This window comes from Acinonyx jubatus, chromosome E2 (genome assembly GCF_027475565.1).
Source record: "Acinonyx jubatus isolate Ajub_Pintada_27869175 chromosome E2, VMU_Ajub_asm_v1.0, whole genome shotgun sequence".
In the NCBI taxonomy this organism is placed as follows: Eukaryota; Metazoa; Chordata; class Mammalia; order Carnivora; family Felidae; genus Acinonyx; species Acinonyx jubatus.
Genome location: NC_069396.1, coordinates 18796346 through 18814360, shown reverse-complemented (window position 1 = coordinate 18814360; position 18015 = coordinate 18796346). Strand labels below are relative to the sequence as shown.

General features: G+C 38.6%; 1 protein-coding gene across 1 annotated transcript in view; it reads left to right on the top strand.

Moving 5' to 3' along the window:
* The window catches only part of LRRC36 (leucine rich repeat containing 36), a 50047-nt gene that overhangs the window by 21075 nt on the left and 10957 nt on the right, over positions 1–18015 (top strand). Inside the window, exons 6-9 of the mRNA XM_015068449.3 lie at positions 6737–6864; positions 9077–9122; positions 13055–13495; positions 15264–15553. Of these exons, the coding sequence (XP_014923935.1) occupies positions 6737–6864; positions 9077–9122; positions 13055–13495; positions 15264–15553 (905 nt within the window). The remainder of the gene's footprint in view (positions 1–6736; positions 6865–9076; positions 9123–13054; positions 13496–15263; positions 15554–18015) is intronic.

The window sequence follows — 18015 nt, the reverse complement described above, 5'->3', positions numbered from 1 at the left end:
CTCTCACCTACTAAATTAAGACTCCTTAATTTGACATACAAGATTCCCTTAAACTATGACCACAGTTTATATCTTCAGCCTAACCTGAAACCTGTCTCCTGTTTCTGAACTACAGTTTCCAATTCTGCAATCACATCAAACCACTGTCTCCTCCTCGGATAGTTATTCTTTTCTCCCTCTTCTGCCCCTGAACTAATTCTGTCTTGGTATGCTTTAATCAAAATCCTACCCTTTTTTAAGTGACCCAACTCAAAGTCCATTGTCTTTAGTGAAGTGTTTTTGATTCTTCAACCAAAAAAATTTTCATGTTTTTGTAAATCCACATAATGCATATATATATCCTGGTATATGTACTCTGGAAATAGAAAATGCAACCACTCCCTGAATCACTTGCAACATCATTAGGAACATGAGACAAACACGAAAGACCTAAGTAACATAATCCCAGGTGATGCATATGAAAACATCAAGTGAATGGTAGAGATCAGTGTTCCTCAAACTCAGCACTAAGGACTCAGTCCAGGGATACACTCAGAGGTCCACAGGCAGTGTGAGATCCCTTAATTTTGCGTTCTTGTTTGATGCAAAAAGCTGACTTTATTCACTGTGTATTCTCAGTGTATTCACTGTGTATTCACTGTGTATTCTCCCCTGCCTCCACACACACACAGCCTCCACCACTACCAACATCCTGAACCAGAGTGGTACTTTTGTTACAATTGCTGAGCCTATATTGTCATTATCACCCAAAGCCCATGGTTTACAATAGGGTTCATTCTTGGTGTTGTACATCTTACAGGTTTGACAAATATATAGTGATATGTAGCCACCATTTTAGTATCCTACAGCATAGTTTCACTGCCTTAATCTCTGCTTACCTAGGCATCCCTTCTTCCCCTCAAACCTCTGGCAACCATTGATCTTTTTACTATCTCCATAGTTTTGGGTTTTTTCCCAATTATTTTTATTGTGGCAAAATACATATAACATAAAATTTACCATCTTAACCATTTTTAAGTGTACAGTTCAGTGGTATTAAATACATTCGTAATGTTGTGCAACCATTACCACCATCATCTCCGGAACTCTTTTCATCTTGTAAAACTGAAACTATATCTATTAAATGGTAACTCTGTATTTCCCCCTCTCTGCAGTCCCTGGTAACCACCATTCTATTTTCTCTATGATTTTAACTGCTTTAAGTACCTCATATAAGTGGAATCATACAGTATTTGTCTTTTTGTGACTGGCTAATTTTGCTTAGCATAATGTCCTTAAGGCTCATCCATGTTATAGCATATGTCAGAATTTCCTTCCTTTTAAGAGTGAATAACATTCCACTGTTTGTATATATCACATTTTGCTTATCCATTCATCTGTTGATGGTCACTTGGATTGCTTCCATGTTTTAGCTATTGTGAATAATGCTGTTATGAACATGGGTACACAAATACCTCTTCAAGACCCTGCTTTCACTTCTTTGAGGATAGGCCCATAATTACTGCCTCATATGGTAATTTTATTTTATTTTATTTTATTTATTTATTTATTTATTTATTTTTTAACATTTATTTATTTTTGGGACAGAGAGAGACAGAGCATGAATGGGGGAGGGGCAGAGAGAGAGGGAGACACAGAATCGGAAGCAGGCTCCAGGCTCTGAGCCATCAGCCCAGAGCCCGATGCGGGGCCCGAACTCACGGACCGCGAGATCGTGACCTGAGCTGAAGTCGGACGCTTAACTGACTGAGCCGCCCAGGCGCCCCTATTTTTAATTTTTTCAGAAACTGCGATACCATTGTCCATATCATCTGTACCATTTTACGTTCCCACCATACAGTTGGACCAGGAATTCCAATTTCTCCACGTGCTTACCAACACGTGTTATTTTCTGTTTTTTGTTTGTTTGTTTGTTTGTTTAATAGTAGCCATGCTAGTGAGTATGAGGTAGTATCTGGTGGTTTTAATTTGAATTTCCCTAATGATTAGTGATGTTGGGAATCTTTTTTTTTGGGGGGGGGCACAAGTGAGCGAGGGGCAGAGAGAGAGAAACGGGGCCGACCCAAAGCAGAGTTCATGCTCACCCAAAGCAGGGCTCAAGCTCACCCAATGTGAGACTCGAACTCACAAACTGTGAGATCATGACCTGAGCCGAAGTCAGATGCTTAACGACTGAGCCACCCAGGTGCTCTGTTGAGCATCTTTCACACGCTTATTGACCATTTGTATATCTTCTTTTGGCAAAATATCTATCCAAGTCCAATGCCCACTTTTATTTATTTTTAATTTTTTTTTAATATTTATTTTTGAGAGAGAAAGAGAGGGTGAATGGGAGGGGTGGGGCTATAGAGAGAGGGAAACACAGAAACTGAAGCAGGCTCCAGGCTCTGAGCTGTCAGCACAGAGCCAGATGCGGGGTTCAAACCCATGAACAGCAAGATCATGACCTGGGCCAAAGTGAGATACTCAACCAACTGAGCCACCCAGTTGTCCCTAATGCCCACTTTTAAAGTTGTTTTTGTTGTTGTTGAGTTTTAGGAGTTCTCTATATATTCTGGATATTAATCCCTTATCATATATATGATTTGCAAATATTTTCTCCTCTTCAGTGAATTTCCTTTTTACCCTGTGGATATTCTTTTTAGATGCACAACATTTTAAATTTTCATGAAGTTCGATTTGTCTGTTTTTTTCTTTTGTTGCTTTGCCTTTGGTGTCTCATCCAAAAAAATAATTGCCAAATCCAATGTCATGAAGCACTTGTCCTGTTTTCTTCTAAGAGTTTTATAGTTTTAGGTCTTACGTTTAGGTCTGATCCATTCTCAATTTTTATATGTGATCTTAGGTAAGAGTCCAACTTCATTCTTTTGCATGAGGGGTGGGACATGAGTAGTTGCTATTGCTACTGCTAAGAACTGAACTTGACTGAAGTTAACTTCAATTTAACTTCCATGTCTTCCCCTGGAAACTGAAAGCCTTCAATAGACTCCAGAATTCCAAAATAGTTACATCAGACAGATTCTGCCAATGTAATTGTTGCGCTTGCAGAAGACAGATGCAGAGTGTTGTTTACTCTGCTATCTTCCCTGTCTCCATAGTTTTGCCTTTTCCAGAACGTCATATAGTTGGAATCATTAAGTATGTAGCCTTTTCAGATTGGCTTCCTAGTATTATCAACTTAAGATTCCTTTATGTCTTTTCATGGCTTGATAGCTCCTTTCTTTCTAGTGCTGAATAATATTATGTTGTCTGGATATACCACAGTTTATCCATTTACCTACTGAAAGACATCTTGGTTGCTTCTAAGGTTTGGCAATTTTGAAAAAAGCTGTTATAAACATCCATGTGCAGTCTTTGTGTGGACATAAGTTTTCAATTCTTTTGATTAAATACCAAGTGTTTAGTTTGCAAGAAACTGCCAAACTGTCACCCATACAATCTGCTTTTTAAAGTATCTTTTTATATACTGAGCTTCTTAAATTGAAGTTTCTCAAACTGGATTCATATTCTCAGAGTTTATGAGAACATTGAATTTGAGAAACATTGATGTGGATGGACACATGCTATAGAAGCTCAGACTGCTAGGAGCAGAGGTGAAAAGGTTTTGTAGCAGATGTGGAAACAAAGTCATCAGCCCTTAAAGGCTGGTGAACCCTGGGATAGCCTAAGAAGAGGAGGAGGGCATCGTGGTTGGTGGGATTTGTGTGAACAGCTGTGTGAAAGTGGTAATGAGTATAGCAGGTCATAGAGACAATTGAATGACCATGTAGTTTGAGTAGAAAGTTTATGTTGGGTAAAAAGGTCAATTATTGAAGAACAACGAATGCCTTACTAAAGATAATATGTGTGCATATAGCACACATACTCTGTGAATTGAAAGGGGCCCTGCTCACTCTTTTAGCCATTTCCTTTTACCTGTAAGTAGAATTACATCTAAAACATACTGATCTAATGGGTATCTTATTTTGAAACAGCAAAGGGGCGCCTGGCTGCCTCAGTTGGTAGAGCATGTTATTCTTGGTCTTCTGGTTGTGAGTTCAAGCCCCATGTTGGGTACAGAGATTACTTAAAGTAAAATCTTAAGGAAAATAGAATAGCAAAGAAAAATTCACCACAATCATCCTTGTACAAGAATGAAAGCAGCATTATCTATAATAGCCCAAAAGTCTGTCAGCTGATGAATGGATAAACAAAATATTGTATATGCATATAAGGCATATTATTCAGCTATAAAAAAGAATAAAGTACTGATACATGTACAGTATGTATCTTGAAAAAATCATGCTAAGTGATAGGAGCCAGACACAAAAGGCCAAATACTATGTTATTTCATTTATATGAAATGTCCAGAATAGGAAAATCCATAGAGACATAAAGTATATTGATGGTTGCCAAAGGCTGGGAAGGAGAAGAGAATTAAAAGTGATAGCTAACTGGGTTTCTTTTTGGATAATGAAATTAGATAGTGTTGTGGTTGACAACTTTGTGAATATACTGAAAACCACTGAATTGTATACTGTAAAGGGTTAATTATATGGTGTGTGAACGAAGTTAAAACAAAGATTCTCCTCTCCCCCAAAAAACTGATTCTAGGGGTGTCTGGGTGGCTCGGTTGAGCGTCCAACTTCAGCTCAGGTCATGGTCTCACGGTTGGTGCGTTCAAGCCCCACATTGACCTCTCCTGCTGTCAGCACAGAACTTGCTTCGGATCCTCTGTCTCCCTCTCTCTCTGCCCTTCCCCTGCTCGTGCTCTCTCTCTTTGTCTCTCTCAAAAATAAACATTAAAAAAAGTGATTCTATAACACTTGTTAATTGATTAGTATGTGAGATGGGTGAGAGTCAAAGAATTAGTTTCTATCTTGAGAGATTGGTTGAGTAGTAATCCCAATAGAGATGCAGTTTGGAGTGGAGGGTGGGGGAGCATCCATAAAAGTAGGCTTAGAAGTGAAGATAATGAGTTTGGTTTAGAAAATATCAACTTCTTATTTGTCTGGGAGGGAGGCACTCCTTGAACAAAGTTCAAGAACCTTAGGTCTGGACATCAAATCAGAGATCAGAATGGAGATTTAGATTTAGGGTCATCCAGATTTAAGTGATAAAGGGAAGGTCTGGTAGCATTCAGCAAAGAGTTTGGACATTGGGAAATTTGCTTAAACAAAGAGGTGCGTTGAAAGAAAAAGAACCTGTGAATCTGAAAAAGAATATAAGTACAGTAGAAGGAAACAGGATGGAGCAGGGTCTTGGACACCTGGGAAGTGTAAGTGTTGTTCCATAGGATAAGAGTAAGAGGAGGCCTGAACCCAAAGTCACAGCTTACTAACCATTCTCATTATCTACTAAGAATCAGGTTAAGATCAGTAATTTTTGCTTTACTTTTTTTTTTCTGGGTTACTACTGCAGTAGGAGCCAAGGAGCACAAAATTTTAAGAGCTTATAAGTAATTCTGTCAAATACAATGGTAGAAGAGCATTTCATACTGAAGTAATAGGCAATTTCAATCCCATAAGGCAACTCAGAAGTAGGAAGTATTTGGGGCACCTGGGTGGCTCAGTCGGCTAAGCGTCATACTCTTGGTTTCAGCTTGGGTCATGATCTCATGCCATGTGGGTTCGAGCCCCACACTGGACTCCATGCTGACAGTATGGAGCCTGCTTAGGATTCTCTCTCTCCCTGTCTCTCTGCCCCTCTCCCTCTCGCTCTCTCTGTCTCTCTCTCAAAAATAAATTTTAAAAAATAAACTTAAAAAAAAAAGTAGGAAGCATTTTAGAGCCCCAAATGAACTAAGGGGCCTGGATTTTCAAAAAGCTGACTTTATTCACTGTGTATTCTCAGTTGCCCTGGCTTACAGCAGCTTTCTGTTGCCAGAGCCTACAAATAAAAAACTAGCAGAAGAACACGTTGTTTGACTAAGGCTCAAGTTTTTGAAACTATCTTAATGCTTACATAATCCTGCTAGGGGGAAACACCTCCCTAAACAAGAAACTCTTATTTTCATTCAAGTTCCCCCCAGAAGACTCCAGATCCCAGAATTCTACAATTAATAAGTATTGATCAAGAGTGTGCAAAAACTTCTGTACAAGTCTTCCAACCTAATAAAAATCCTAACTGGCTCTCTCTTTTTTTTTTTTAATGTTTATTCATTTTGAGAGAAAGAGAGAGGCAGAGAGAGAAGGAGACACAGAATACGAAGCAGGCTCCAGGCTCCGAGCTGTCAGCACAGAGCCTGACGCGGGGCTCGAACTCATAAGCCATGAGATCATGACCCAGCCGAAGTGCGACACTTAACCAACTGAGCCACCCAGGCGCCCCCCAACTGGCTCTTTTTGATAACAGTTTCTAGGGTGGCTAGGACTAGTATATAGTTTTGTTTATTTGTTTTTAAGATTTATTTTTAAGTAATCTCTACACCCAGTGTGGGGCTCGAACTCACAACCCCACGATCAAGAGTTGCACACTCCATGTTCTACCAACTGAGCCAACTTGACATACCCCATTACTTTGTTTTAACCTTACTTCAACCCTAAGAGATAGGTAGTCTAGATTTTATCATCACTGTTTTACAATGGAGAAAATCAGAGAGGTTAAGCAGTTTGCCCAAGTTTACATGGTTTCCAGGTGGTGGCACCAGAACTAACTCTCAATCTTGTGACTTGCCTTCCAGTAGTATCTTTCCATAAGACATATTGCCTTTGAAATCTGGTCAGTGCTTCATTGTATGCCTTTTCTTTTAACACAGACTCAAACAAAGGACTTTTTATTCCCTTCCCCAACCGGGAAATAAAGGATTCTCTAATGAGTACTTCTGCAACCCAGGGCAATGGTATAGCAGATCAGAAATTGGACACTTACTCACTGGGGACACAGGTAATGTATTCACTTTACTGCTGATTTATTGACTACTCAATGATTAACACCAATAATTCATTGGACTCTCTATTTATGAAGGTCTAAGAGCATTTGTTTGATAAAGGCATTTTAGACCCTTTAAAAGGAAAAAAGGGCAAAAAAGTAAGTAAGTAAATAAATAAATAAATAAAATTAAAGGAAAGAACAGACAATACAGAGGACCTTCTCGATTAATTTCAATCTCCCTTTTCCCTCTCCCCTACTAATTTGTTATCAAATGTAGTATATTTATGTATACAACTTTTAGCACATTTTATGCCAAGTATTTTGGCTCTCAAACAGATGTTTTGGCTAATTTTAAAATTTCTCCTCTCAGTGCACCTGGGTGGCTCAGTCAGTTAAGCGTGGGACTCTTGATTTTGGCTTAGGCCATGACCTTGCAGTTTGTGGGTTTGAGCCCCACATCCAGCTCCATGCTGCTTGGGATTAGCTTTCTCCCTCTCTCTCTGTTCCTCCCCCACTTGTTTCTCTCTCTCAAAATAAAGAAAATAAACATAAAATTTCTCTTTTCTATCCAATGTCTCCATCTCCTGTTACCTTACTTCCTTAAATTTTCTACCTCTGACTTTTCATTACTGAATCTTAACATCTCAAGGGTAGCTTTCCCAAAGCTGCCTGTTCATTGGAACATAAAAGAAGAAAAGTTAGGGGTAAATAACTGGCATAGAAGTTGTGGACAATCGAGAGGTAGAGATTATTTATGCAAGATGAGGCAAAAATTAATGAGCTTTTAGTGAAAAAAATTGGTTAGGGGAATACAACCATTATATAAGCCTCATTTATATGAGTGAGTATGGGGCGCCTGTGTGGCTCAGTCAGTTAAGCATCCAATTCTTGATTTAGGCTCAGGTCACGATCTCATGATCATGAGATCAAGTCCCATGTCCGGCTCTGTGCTGGGCACAGAGCCTGCTTAAGGTTCTCTCTCTCTCTCTCTCTCTCTCTCTCTCTCTCTCTCTCTCTGCCCCTCCCCTGCTCTCTCTCTCTCCCAAAATAAATAAATAAATAAAATTTAAAAATAATAAAGGAAATGGAGACAAAGAATAATATACAGTTAAAATTAAATAACACTTTTTAAATTAAAAAACACAATTTCATTGAAACTACTGGAAGTGACAGACAAAAAGGAAATTAAATAGCTTGTTATATATTCTTTTAGTTTAAGAAATAAGTAGGATTTCTTCTTCTCTATAACTACCAAACTGAAAACTTGAAGATGATATTTAAAAAAGCAAACCCTAGATGGCTTTCTCTTTTGTATTAATCCTTGCTTAATTATGCCCTAAATTAATTTTCAATCTCTTAAAACTCTCAGTAACACCTGTAGTTGATGCTCAGCTTTATCAGAAGGTAAAATAAATACAAGAGTTCTTTATTTTTATTTATTTATTTTTAAAGTTTATTTATTTTTGAGACAGAGACAGAGCATGAATGGGGGAGGGTCAGAGAGAAGGAGACATAGAATCCGAAACAGGCTCCAGGCTCTGAGCTGTCAGCACAGAGCCCGACGCGGGGCTCGAACTCACGGACTGTGAGATCGTGACCTGAGCCGAAGTCGGCCGCTTAACCGACTGAGCCATCCAGGCGCCCCTACAAGAGTTCTTTAAACAGAAAAAATAAAGTTGGAAAATGTGAACCATCTAACTTCTATGCTGAGCTATTTAAAGCAGAAAAAATACAGTATTTCACTGGTATGTCTTTTACCAACTGAGGCTATTTTGTCTTTTCAGAGTCTCCTTACCTACTCCAAAGCAGCTCTAGAATCTTTTTGGATTGTGGCTATTTAAAAATAGGCTTAAGAGGCACCTGGGTGGCTCAGTCAGTTAAGTGTCTGACTTCAGCTCAGGTCATGATCTCATGGTTCATGGGTTCAAGCCTCACGTCAGGCTCTGCACTGACAACTCAGAGCCTGCAGCCTGTTTCAGATTCTGTGTCTCCCTCTTTCTGCTCCTCCCCTGCTTGTGCTGTCTCTCAGAAATAAACATTAAAAAAAAATTTTAAACAGGCTTAAACTAGGACCTTTGCTTGAAGGTCTGTTTCCCTAGGTTGGAAGGATAGACTTGGTTACTAATAGGAAAGTATTCTGAACCCCTGGTCTATCTAGTAAGCTCATGTTTGGATACCCATTGACTGCCTTTTCCTAAACATTCAAACTTTTTTTTCATTGCAGGAAGTGGCAAGAAGGGAGGTCCCAAGTGACAATCACCAAGAAGATGGTAAATATTTTGTGCAGGGAGTATTTTTCTCCACACTAATCAGAGAAATCCAGATGTTATGAGATTTGGGAGAAGATGGAGGTGTCTCAGCCCTAGGACCCTACAGGGTCAACTAACTCTTTTCTGCTTTTGTAGGGGGCTGCCCTGGAAGCTTAGTGACCTGTAAGGCTTTACTGGTTGAAGAGTGGATATTCTGACTTCCTTTGTTCTTGATTTTTTGTACTGGCTGACTGTTTCTTTTTACTTTTTCTTATCTTTCTTGTCCTCTTTTGGATTTATTATGTTTTTATTCATCCATTTTTTCCCACCTACTGGTTTATAAGTTATATACTGTTTCAATATTTTTACTATTATTCCATAAACTACAATATGTGCCCTTCACTATTATAATTAAAAAATTAATCAATACCTTAGGCTGCCTGGGCGGCTCAGTTGGTTAAGCATCTGACTTTGGCTCAGGTCATGATCTCCCGGTTCGTGAGTTTGAGCCCCTCGTTGGGCTCTGTGCTGACAGTGTGGAGCCTGCTGCAGCTTCTGTGTCTCCCTCTTTCTCTGCCCCTCCCCCCTCACACTCTGCGCTCTCTCTCTCTCAAAAATAAACATAAAAAATTAAAAAATAATTAATCGATACCTTAACTTTTCTCTTGGATAATTTAAAGAACTTAAAGTACTTTACTTCTTTTACTCCCTCCCAATTTATGTATTATTATTATAGATTTTAATTCTCTATACTTTCTAAACCCATATGAAATAGTTTTTATACAGCCAGTGCTCATTTAGATTTATCTTTGTATTTACCACTTTGTTTATTTCTTTTTTTCATCCTAGATTTCCCTTTTGAGATCATTTTTCTCTAGCTTATAGTACATCTTTTAGAATTTCCTTTAGTGTGGGTTTACTGTGTTGAATTCTTTTAGTTTTTGTTTGTATGAAAATGTCCTCTCTTTCACCATTATTCTTTTTTTTTTTTTTTTTTTGAGAGACAGAAAATGAGAGTGTGAGTGGGGGAGAGGGTGAGGGAGAGGGAGAGAGAGAATGTTAAGCAGGCTCCATGCCCAGCATAGAGCCCAACGTGGGGCTGGATCTCACAACTGTGAGATCATGACGTGAGCAGAAATTAAGAGTCAGATGCTTAACCAACTGAGTCACCCAGTCACCCCCATTACCATTATTCTTAAAAAGTATTTTGGCCGGTTATAAATTTCTAAGTTGGCAGTTATTTCTTTCTGAAAATTGAAGTTATTCCACTGTATTCTTTTGTTTTTGCTTTTGAGAAGTCAGCTGGAGATCTGTCATTCCTGCAAGGATATTGTCTTTTTTTCTCTGGCTGCTTTTAAGATTTTCCAATTGTCTTTGGTTTTCTTCAGTTTCAGTATGATATGTGGATTTCTTTTTATTTATTCTGTTTGGTGGTTATTACACTTGAATCTGTGAATTGTGTCTCAAAAATTCTGGAAAGTGCTTCAAATGTTGTTTGTGTCCTTATGTCCTGTCTTTTCTTTCTGTCCTTTTCGGAATTTTGATTAAATAAATATATGTTAGAGATCTTTACTTTGTCCTCTTTGTCTCTTATTCTTTTGTATTTTTCATCTTTGGTTTTTGTTTTTCTTTGGTCTGATCTGCACTTTGGATAATTCCTTCTGATCCATCTTAAGTTCACTAACCTTGTCTTCAGTTGTGTCTAATCTGCTTGCTTGCTGAGTTCTTAATTTCAATAGTTTTATTTTTTAGTTCTATAAGTTTTGTTTCTTTTTCCAAGTCTTCTGGGTCAGTTTGTATAAACAGAAAATTTAAAGCTTTTTTAATATTTCTTTAAACATAGTAAACATAGCTGTTGCATACACTGGATGTTAATTCTAATATCTGAAGTTGTTGTCATTTTGTTTTTTCCTCATACTTGTGTTGTCTTATTTCCTTTTTTGCTCCTTTGCTTTGGTTATTTGCTATATATTTGAAAAACTATTTGTAGGAATCATTTAAAGTCTTACATAAAGGTATCTTTTCCAGATCAGATTTTCATTTGCTTCTACCAGATACCAGGGACACTCTCATTCTGGGATCACTTTATTTTTTTTATTTTTTATTTTTTTAATTTTTTTTTCAACGTTTATTTATTTTTGGGACAGAGAGAGACAGAGCATGAACGGGGGAGGGGCAGAGAGAGAGGGAGACACAGAATCGGAAACAGGCTCCAGGCTTCGAGCCATCAGCCCAGAGCCTGACGCGGGGCTCGAACTCACGGACCTCGAGATCGTGACCTGGCTGAAGTCAGACGCTTAACCGACTGCGCCACCCAGGCGCCCCTCATTCTGGGATCACTTTAATCCAAGCTCAAAGCTTGAGGTTCCCTGGACCCACTCAGATGATGCAAACCTGGATTACCTGTCAATACAAGGACTGGCTTATTTCCAGTTTACCTTTACTCTGAAGGTTGCATCCTGCTTGGGGTTCCATCTTCATATGTATGTGGGGAGGGTAGGGGAGAGGAATGGTTTGTCATACTCCTCACTTTGGATGGATGCTGAACTTTACTTCCGTCCCTGTCACCCTAAAACTTCTGAGGGTAGAAGTGACTTTAAGTGCTAGACTTACCTATGTGAGTCCTTGCTGTCAACTAGATTTTGGCCTAGAAATTCCTTACTAGCTAACAAGCTTTTTGATGTTTATTTATTATATTTATTATAAATGTTTATTTGTTTTTGAGAGAGAGAGAGACAGAGTGAGTGGGGAGGGGAAGAAAGAGAGGAGATACAGAATCTGAAACAGGCTCCAGGCTCCAAGCTGTCAGCACAGAGCCCGACACAGGGCTAGAACTCACAAACTACAAGATCATGCCCTGAGCGACCTGAGTCGGATGCTTAACCAACTGAGCCACCCAGGTGCCCCCTCTTTGATGCGTTTAAGAACATGTACCATCCCACTTTTTTAGTATCTTCAACAGGAAGCACAATCTGAATTACATAATCTCATCACTTGTTGTTAGATTATTTTTGTTATGTAAAAATATTGTTCTACAACCTTTCCCCCACTGTATAGGCTGGCCCTGGGTAAAACGTTGATATTCTATAGATCCTATACAGATAAAAAGTGATTGGTTCCACTTTTTTAAGTTAATATGACTAAGTCAGGGATAGTATTTTTTGCTTCCTAAGGAAGACCTTTAAGCATATGAAACTCTGAAAACTTAAGAGCACAAAGACTTCTAGTTGCTCCACTCTGAGGCTTTTTAGAGATGACACATATAGCTGTCTGAAAGAAATGCTTTGTAGCTAGTTAGGGATTCTCATAAGTTTTGGATTCCCTGCCATTTAATTGGCTTAGAATACTGGTTCCCAGTGTATGAACCTAGAACCTCTGAGTGAAGTTTGGGGGTGGGAATGGGCTTAGTTTTATTGCAAGAAGTCTATGAAATCATAGACTTACCAACTATCGACTATACACTGAACACATAAGATTACAACTATTGTCATATGGGATGCACCAAATTTTTTATATGAAAAAAGCATCTAGAGGAGCTCCTAGTTGGCTCAGTCAGAAGAAAATGTGCCTCTTGATCTTGGAGTCATGAGTTCGAGCCCCACATTGTGTGTAGAGTTTATTTAAAATAAATAAATAAAATAGAAAGCAGCATTTAGAAAACTCTGATACTGCAGCTTTAGGAGGAAATTCCTAGGGAATTAGGGTGACATGAAGTTTATCTCCAGAATGTTAGAGATTCTTTACTGTTTACTCAGTATCCATCATGTTTTATTGTTGTCCCATGTAAAAAGTCCTTTTATCACTTTATGCTACTACTTATCAAAATTATAAACCATCTCTTCCTGAGAACTTTTTCTGGTAGACAGAGGTATGTCCAGTGAACAGAGGTACCCTAATTGAGCCAACAATTCTCATTGTATTTTGTGTTTTCTTTTCCCCTTGGTGGTGGTTAGAATTCAGACGCTACTCTCCTCATCAGTCCACAGTCCGATCCCCAGAGAAGATGGCTAGAGAAGGGTACCGACTATCTTTTTTGAACAATAAGTCTTCAGGTTCTTCTCCAGAAAAGGACTTGATACTAAAGGCTGATACTTACCAGCTTACCCATGATGTCTCAGTGGGTAAACGCCTGGATGTGGGTGATTCTAGCCAGATCCATCCCCATCAGTTACCTTCAGATGTTGGTCTAGAAAATTATGATAGTCATTATTCTCAAAATCTATCCCTGCATGGAAGTCTTGGCAAAAGGCCTCAGAGAAGCAAGAACTATCAAGAATATAGCATAAAACCTTCAAATGACATGAAGGCCACCACATCCCATTCCTGTGGAGACTTACTGACTTCTCTGTCAAACCCTGTCTTCAGCACCGGAAGGCTTTTGAAGCTTAGTTCAGGTAATAGCTTCCTGTCAGAATTTATATATATATATATACATATATATATATATATGTATATATATATATATATATATGTATATATATGTGTATATATACATATATATATGTATTAAATGTTATATATAACATTTATTTATTTTTGAGAGACAGAGCACAAGTCGGGGAGGGGCAGAGAGAGAATGAGACAGAGAATCCAAAGCATCCAAAGCAGACTCCAGGCTCTGAGTTGTCAGCACAGAGCCTGACATGGGGCTTGAACTCACAAACCGTGAGATCATGACCTGAGCCGAAGTTGGACACTTAACCAACTGAGCCATCCAGGCGCCCCTGGAATTAACATTTCTTAAATTGCATTAGGATTTTTTAAATTCTTATTTTGGGGCATCAGTAGCCCATGAACCCTCCAGAAATCTGCAGGATGTAAGTTTAACATAACAGATATATTAAAGAAAATTCATAGAAATATGAGCTCTATAACTATATGTTATTGTAGCTAAATAGCATCCCAGAACGTATTTCTAGTAGCAGTTAGTCTTCTCTAGGCACAGTCACTTCTATTCTGAGTTATTTTTTCAGAAAAAGGTAGTTTCAGGGTAATTAATTTATTCAGCAGAATTTATTGATACCTACTATGTGCCAAATGATGCTGCTCTGCAGATAAAGTAACAAACAAAAATAAAGTTCCATTTATCTTTTGCCACAGTAAAAAAAAAGTTCCTACTTTTATGGAGCTTTCATTCTAAAGGGGTAAGACATGATAGACAAGTTAGCATATAAATATATGTCAAGTTATGATAAATGCTGTGAAGAAAAATAATAAATAATAATAAAGAGGAAGTGATGTTTTAGATAGAATGGTCAGGAAAAACTTCTCCGATGAGACGTATGGTATTTGGCAATATATTAGAAAGTAGCTTTAAGAGACACATAGTTAATAAAAGACTTATTGAGGTCAATTCAAGAAAGAATTGAAGGAGAAGCAATAGAGTTATAAAATATATACAATGCTTTCAAGGAGATTTGCAGAGAATGGGAACTATAGATGGAGGGGGAATGGGATCAAGGAAATTCTAATGGAAATTATCCAGTAGAGGGAAAACCAATGATGCAAGAGAGAAAAGGGACAATTACATGGAAAAAAATCCTTAGGTAGTCATGAAGATAGAATCCACTCCACCAGTAGAGAGGTTGGGCTTGGATAGAAGCACAGATAGTTTAATTTTTATTATGAAAGGAAGGCAGAGAATTTATAAATACAAATATAGATGAGTTGGTAGATTTAGTGGTGGGATCATGTAGATGTTTTCTTTGATTGCTTGTTTTTCTCGGCAAAATAAAGAGGTCAGAATCTAAGAATGAGGAAGGAGGAGAAGGTGTTGAAAGTTTGAGGGGAAGAGAGGTGTAAAATAGTCATTTCAGAGAATAGAACAGGAAATTGACTAGAGTAGTGTATTAGGATAGCTGGGCAGTAGAGGGCTCAGTCAAGACAGTGATCATCAACTTAAAGTGAAGACAGTGAGAAGAGATGCATGTTGTTCTCCAGCCACTGCCTACTGCCCTCATGTAGGCTTAGAGTATGTGGACAGTTGGATTTAGCCAGAGGTGGGTTTTGTCAGATAGAGGGTTGGAACAGAAAGGATCCAGAGAGTTGAGGGTGTATCATAGGAAGATGTTATGACCATTGGACTCCAGGCGGGGTAAGGTTGTAAGTGAGACATGAGAATGTTAAAAGGCAGGGTCATCTCCCAGGCTGTTTCCTTCACAGATCTGTATGCCACAACCCATTTCAACAGTGACCCTGCTTTGCTGGTCAACGTAGAGCAACAATTATCTACCAGTCTCGGTGATGTAACACCAGCACATGGTTCTTTCCCAAACAACTCCACCCTGGGAGACTCTCTACGGACACTGCTATTGCCTACTGTGACCTCAGAAAACAGAGAGAGTTTGACCAAGGGGTCATTAAGCCCATCAAGGAGAGGATTCAAACGGAAGGACAATCTCCTTGCCACCTTGAATCCAAAGATTGGTTTCCAAGATGCTACCGGCAGCGAGGCAAGTATTGGTTTGTTTGCTTGTACAAGAAACACGTCAGATCCAAGACCACAGTGGCGTTCTGTTGGGGGTGGCAGTGATTCTGACCAAGGGTACTACAAATTCAAAGGGATTTTTGGAGGCCAGTGGTTAATACTGCCAGGCCAAAGCCTATCATTCTTCTGCCCTTGGGAAAGTCATTCCCCTTCTGCATTTTCTCATTTCCATCACAGTGAGACATTCCCTAATCTACTTCCAGAGCATAAATATTGTAGGGACATACTTTGATAATAAGAAGTAGCAGACAGTTTACCATAGCAGGGAATGCAGAAGTTGCTAGGGGTTCTGGATTGGCTGAAGAGTGAGCTCTGTAGCATTGATATTTATAATCTTACCATGCTTACACATTTGCTCTGACCACACGTGACTAACTTGCTAGAGACCTTTATTGTGAATGCACTGCTTTTCTGTCTAGAAATTAAAATTATTCCAATTTTTTTCCAAAGTAGGAGCAAGCAGAAGATGAATTAGATTATCCAAAGGATTTTTAGCTGAGAGTGGTTCAGAGAATGAACAATAAACCAAGAACCATTCCAACATATAGTACAATAGTATTGTACAATAGAACTTAATTGCTATTCAGTTCTTATTAAGTTTTGTCACTGCTTTTGCTGACATCCCTCCATGAAGAATGCCTTCCATTCTCATCTGTTTGAATATTAATTTTTCTTCAGGTCCTAGTTCCATCATAAAGCCTTCTTCTCTTTAAAGGAACCACGCTTTCAGAGCCCTGTCTTCCCTTGAACCCATGATGTTTTGTCATATGAACCATTTGTCATTCAATCATTTACTACCCTGTAAGGAAGCAGAGGATTTAGTAAAAAAAAAAAAAAAACAAAAAAAAACCCAAAACAAAACAAAAACCAGCTACTACATATTTTGCAATTTTTGGACATTTTTTTGCACATTGGCATGGGTTTACAAGGTTTTGTTTTGGTTTAGTTATTGGGTTTTTTTTACTCTAAATACTATTCAGTTTTCAGATTTTTTGGAGGTCGTTATAATTTTTATGCACTAAAGGGGGCAGTCTTGTGGTACTTTCTTGGCTTTTTGGTCCCTTTTTTCCCATTTTCAGCCACTGATGCCTATTTTTCCAGGCAAGAGCACTGTGTTAACGTTTTTAGGGTGAAGGTTCAGCAACACTTAGGATATTTGGGATGCTATGTTAATAACACATATTCTAGGAATTTCTTTAATGTTTTTATTTATTTTTGAGAGATAGAGACAGAGCATGAATGGGGGAGGGGCAGAGAGAAAGGGAGACACAGAATCCAAAGCAGGCTCCAGGATCTGAGCTGTCAGCACAGAGCCCCACGTGGGGCTCAAACTCACAAACTGTAAGGTCATGACCTGAGCTGAAGTCAGACATTTAACCAACTGAGCCACCCAGGAGCACCATCTAAGACATTTTTTTTTAACCTCTATTTCAAGTTACAGGTTTAAAAGAGGAATTAAAACCTCAATACATTTTCCTGGACCATCTTAAAAATTTTCATTTCTCTTTTCCTTTTAGATACTATTTTTTTAATAAAGTTTATTTTGAGAGAGAGAGGGCGGGGGAGGGACAGAGAGAGAGGGAGAAGAGACTCCCAAGCAGGCTTCGTGGTGTCAGCACACAGCCCAATGTGGAGCCTGAATTCACAAACCATGAGATTGTGACCTAAGCCGAAATCAAGAGTCAGATGCTCAACCAACTGAGCCACTCAGGCGCCCCAATACTATTTTTCTTTATATGGAAAGCTATGAAAGAGCTGCTTGAATATAAATATTTTAACAAATACACCTCACTTTCTAGAAAGGCATTAGTCAGAAAATTGCTTAAAAGAACATTTACAAAGTTAAGAAAATAATTGCATGATACACAAATTAAACCGAACATGAATTTGTGTTTAGAAATTTTGAACAACTGACTTTGGAATCATAGGCCAAATATAAAAATTAATTTTAAAAAAAGCCATGAGGTGGGGCATCTGGGTGGTGCAGACTGCTAACCATCTGACTTCAGCTCAGGTCATGATCTCACAGTTCGTGGTTCAAACCCTGCGTCGGGCTCTGTGCTATCAGCTCAGAGCCTGCTTCGGATTCTGTGTCTCCTCCTCTCTCTATCCCTCCCCCTCTCACACTCTGTGTCTCTCTCTCTCAAAACTAAATAAACATTTAAAAAAATTTTTTTTGAATACATTTAAAAAAACAGGCACAATTTGTTGAAAATTAAAAGATTTAGGGACATCTGAGTGGCTCAATTGGCTAAGCATCCAACTCTTGGTATCAGCTTAGGTCATAATCTCATGATTTGTGAGTTCAAACTCCATGTCCAGCTCTGCATTGACAGCACAGAGTCTGCTTCGGATTCTGTCTCTCCCTCCCTCTCTGCGCCTCTCTCTCTCTCTCAAAATAAATAAACTTTAAAAAGTTGTTTTGAT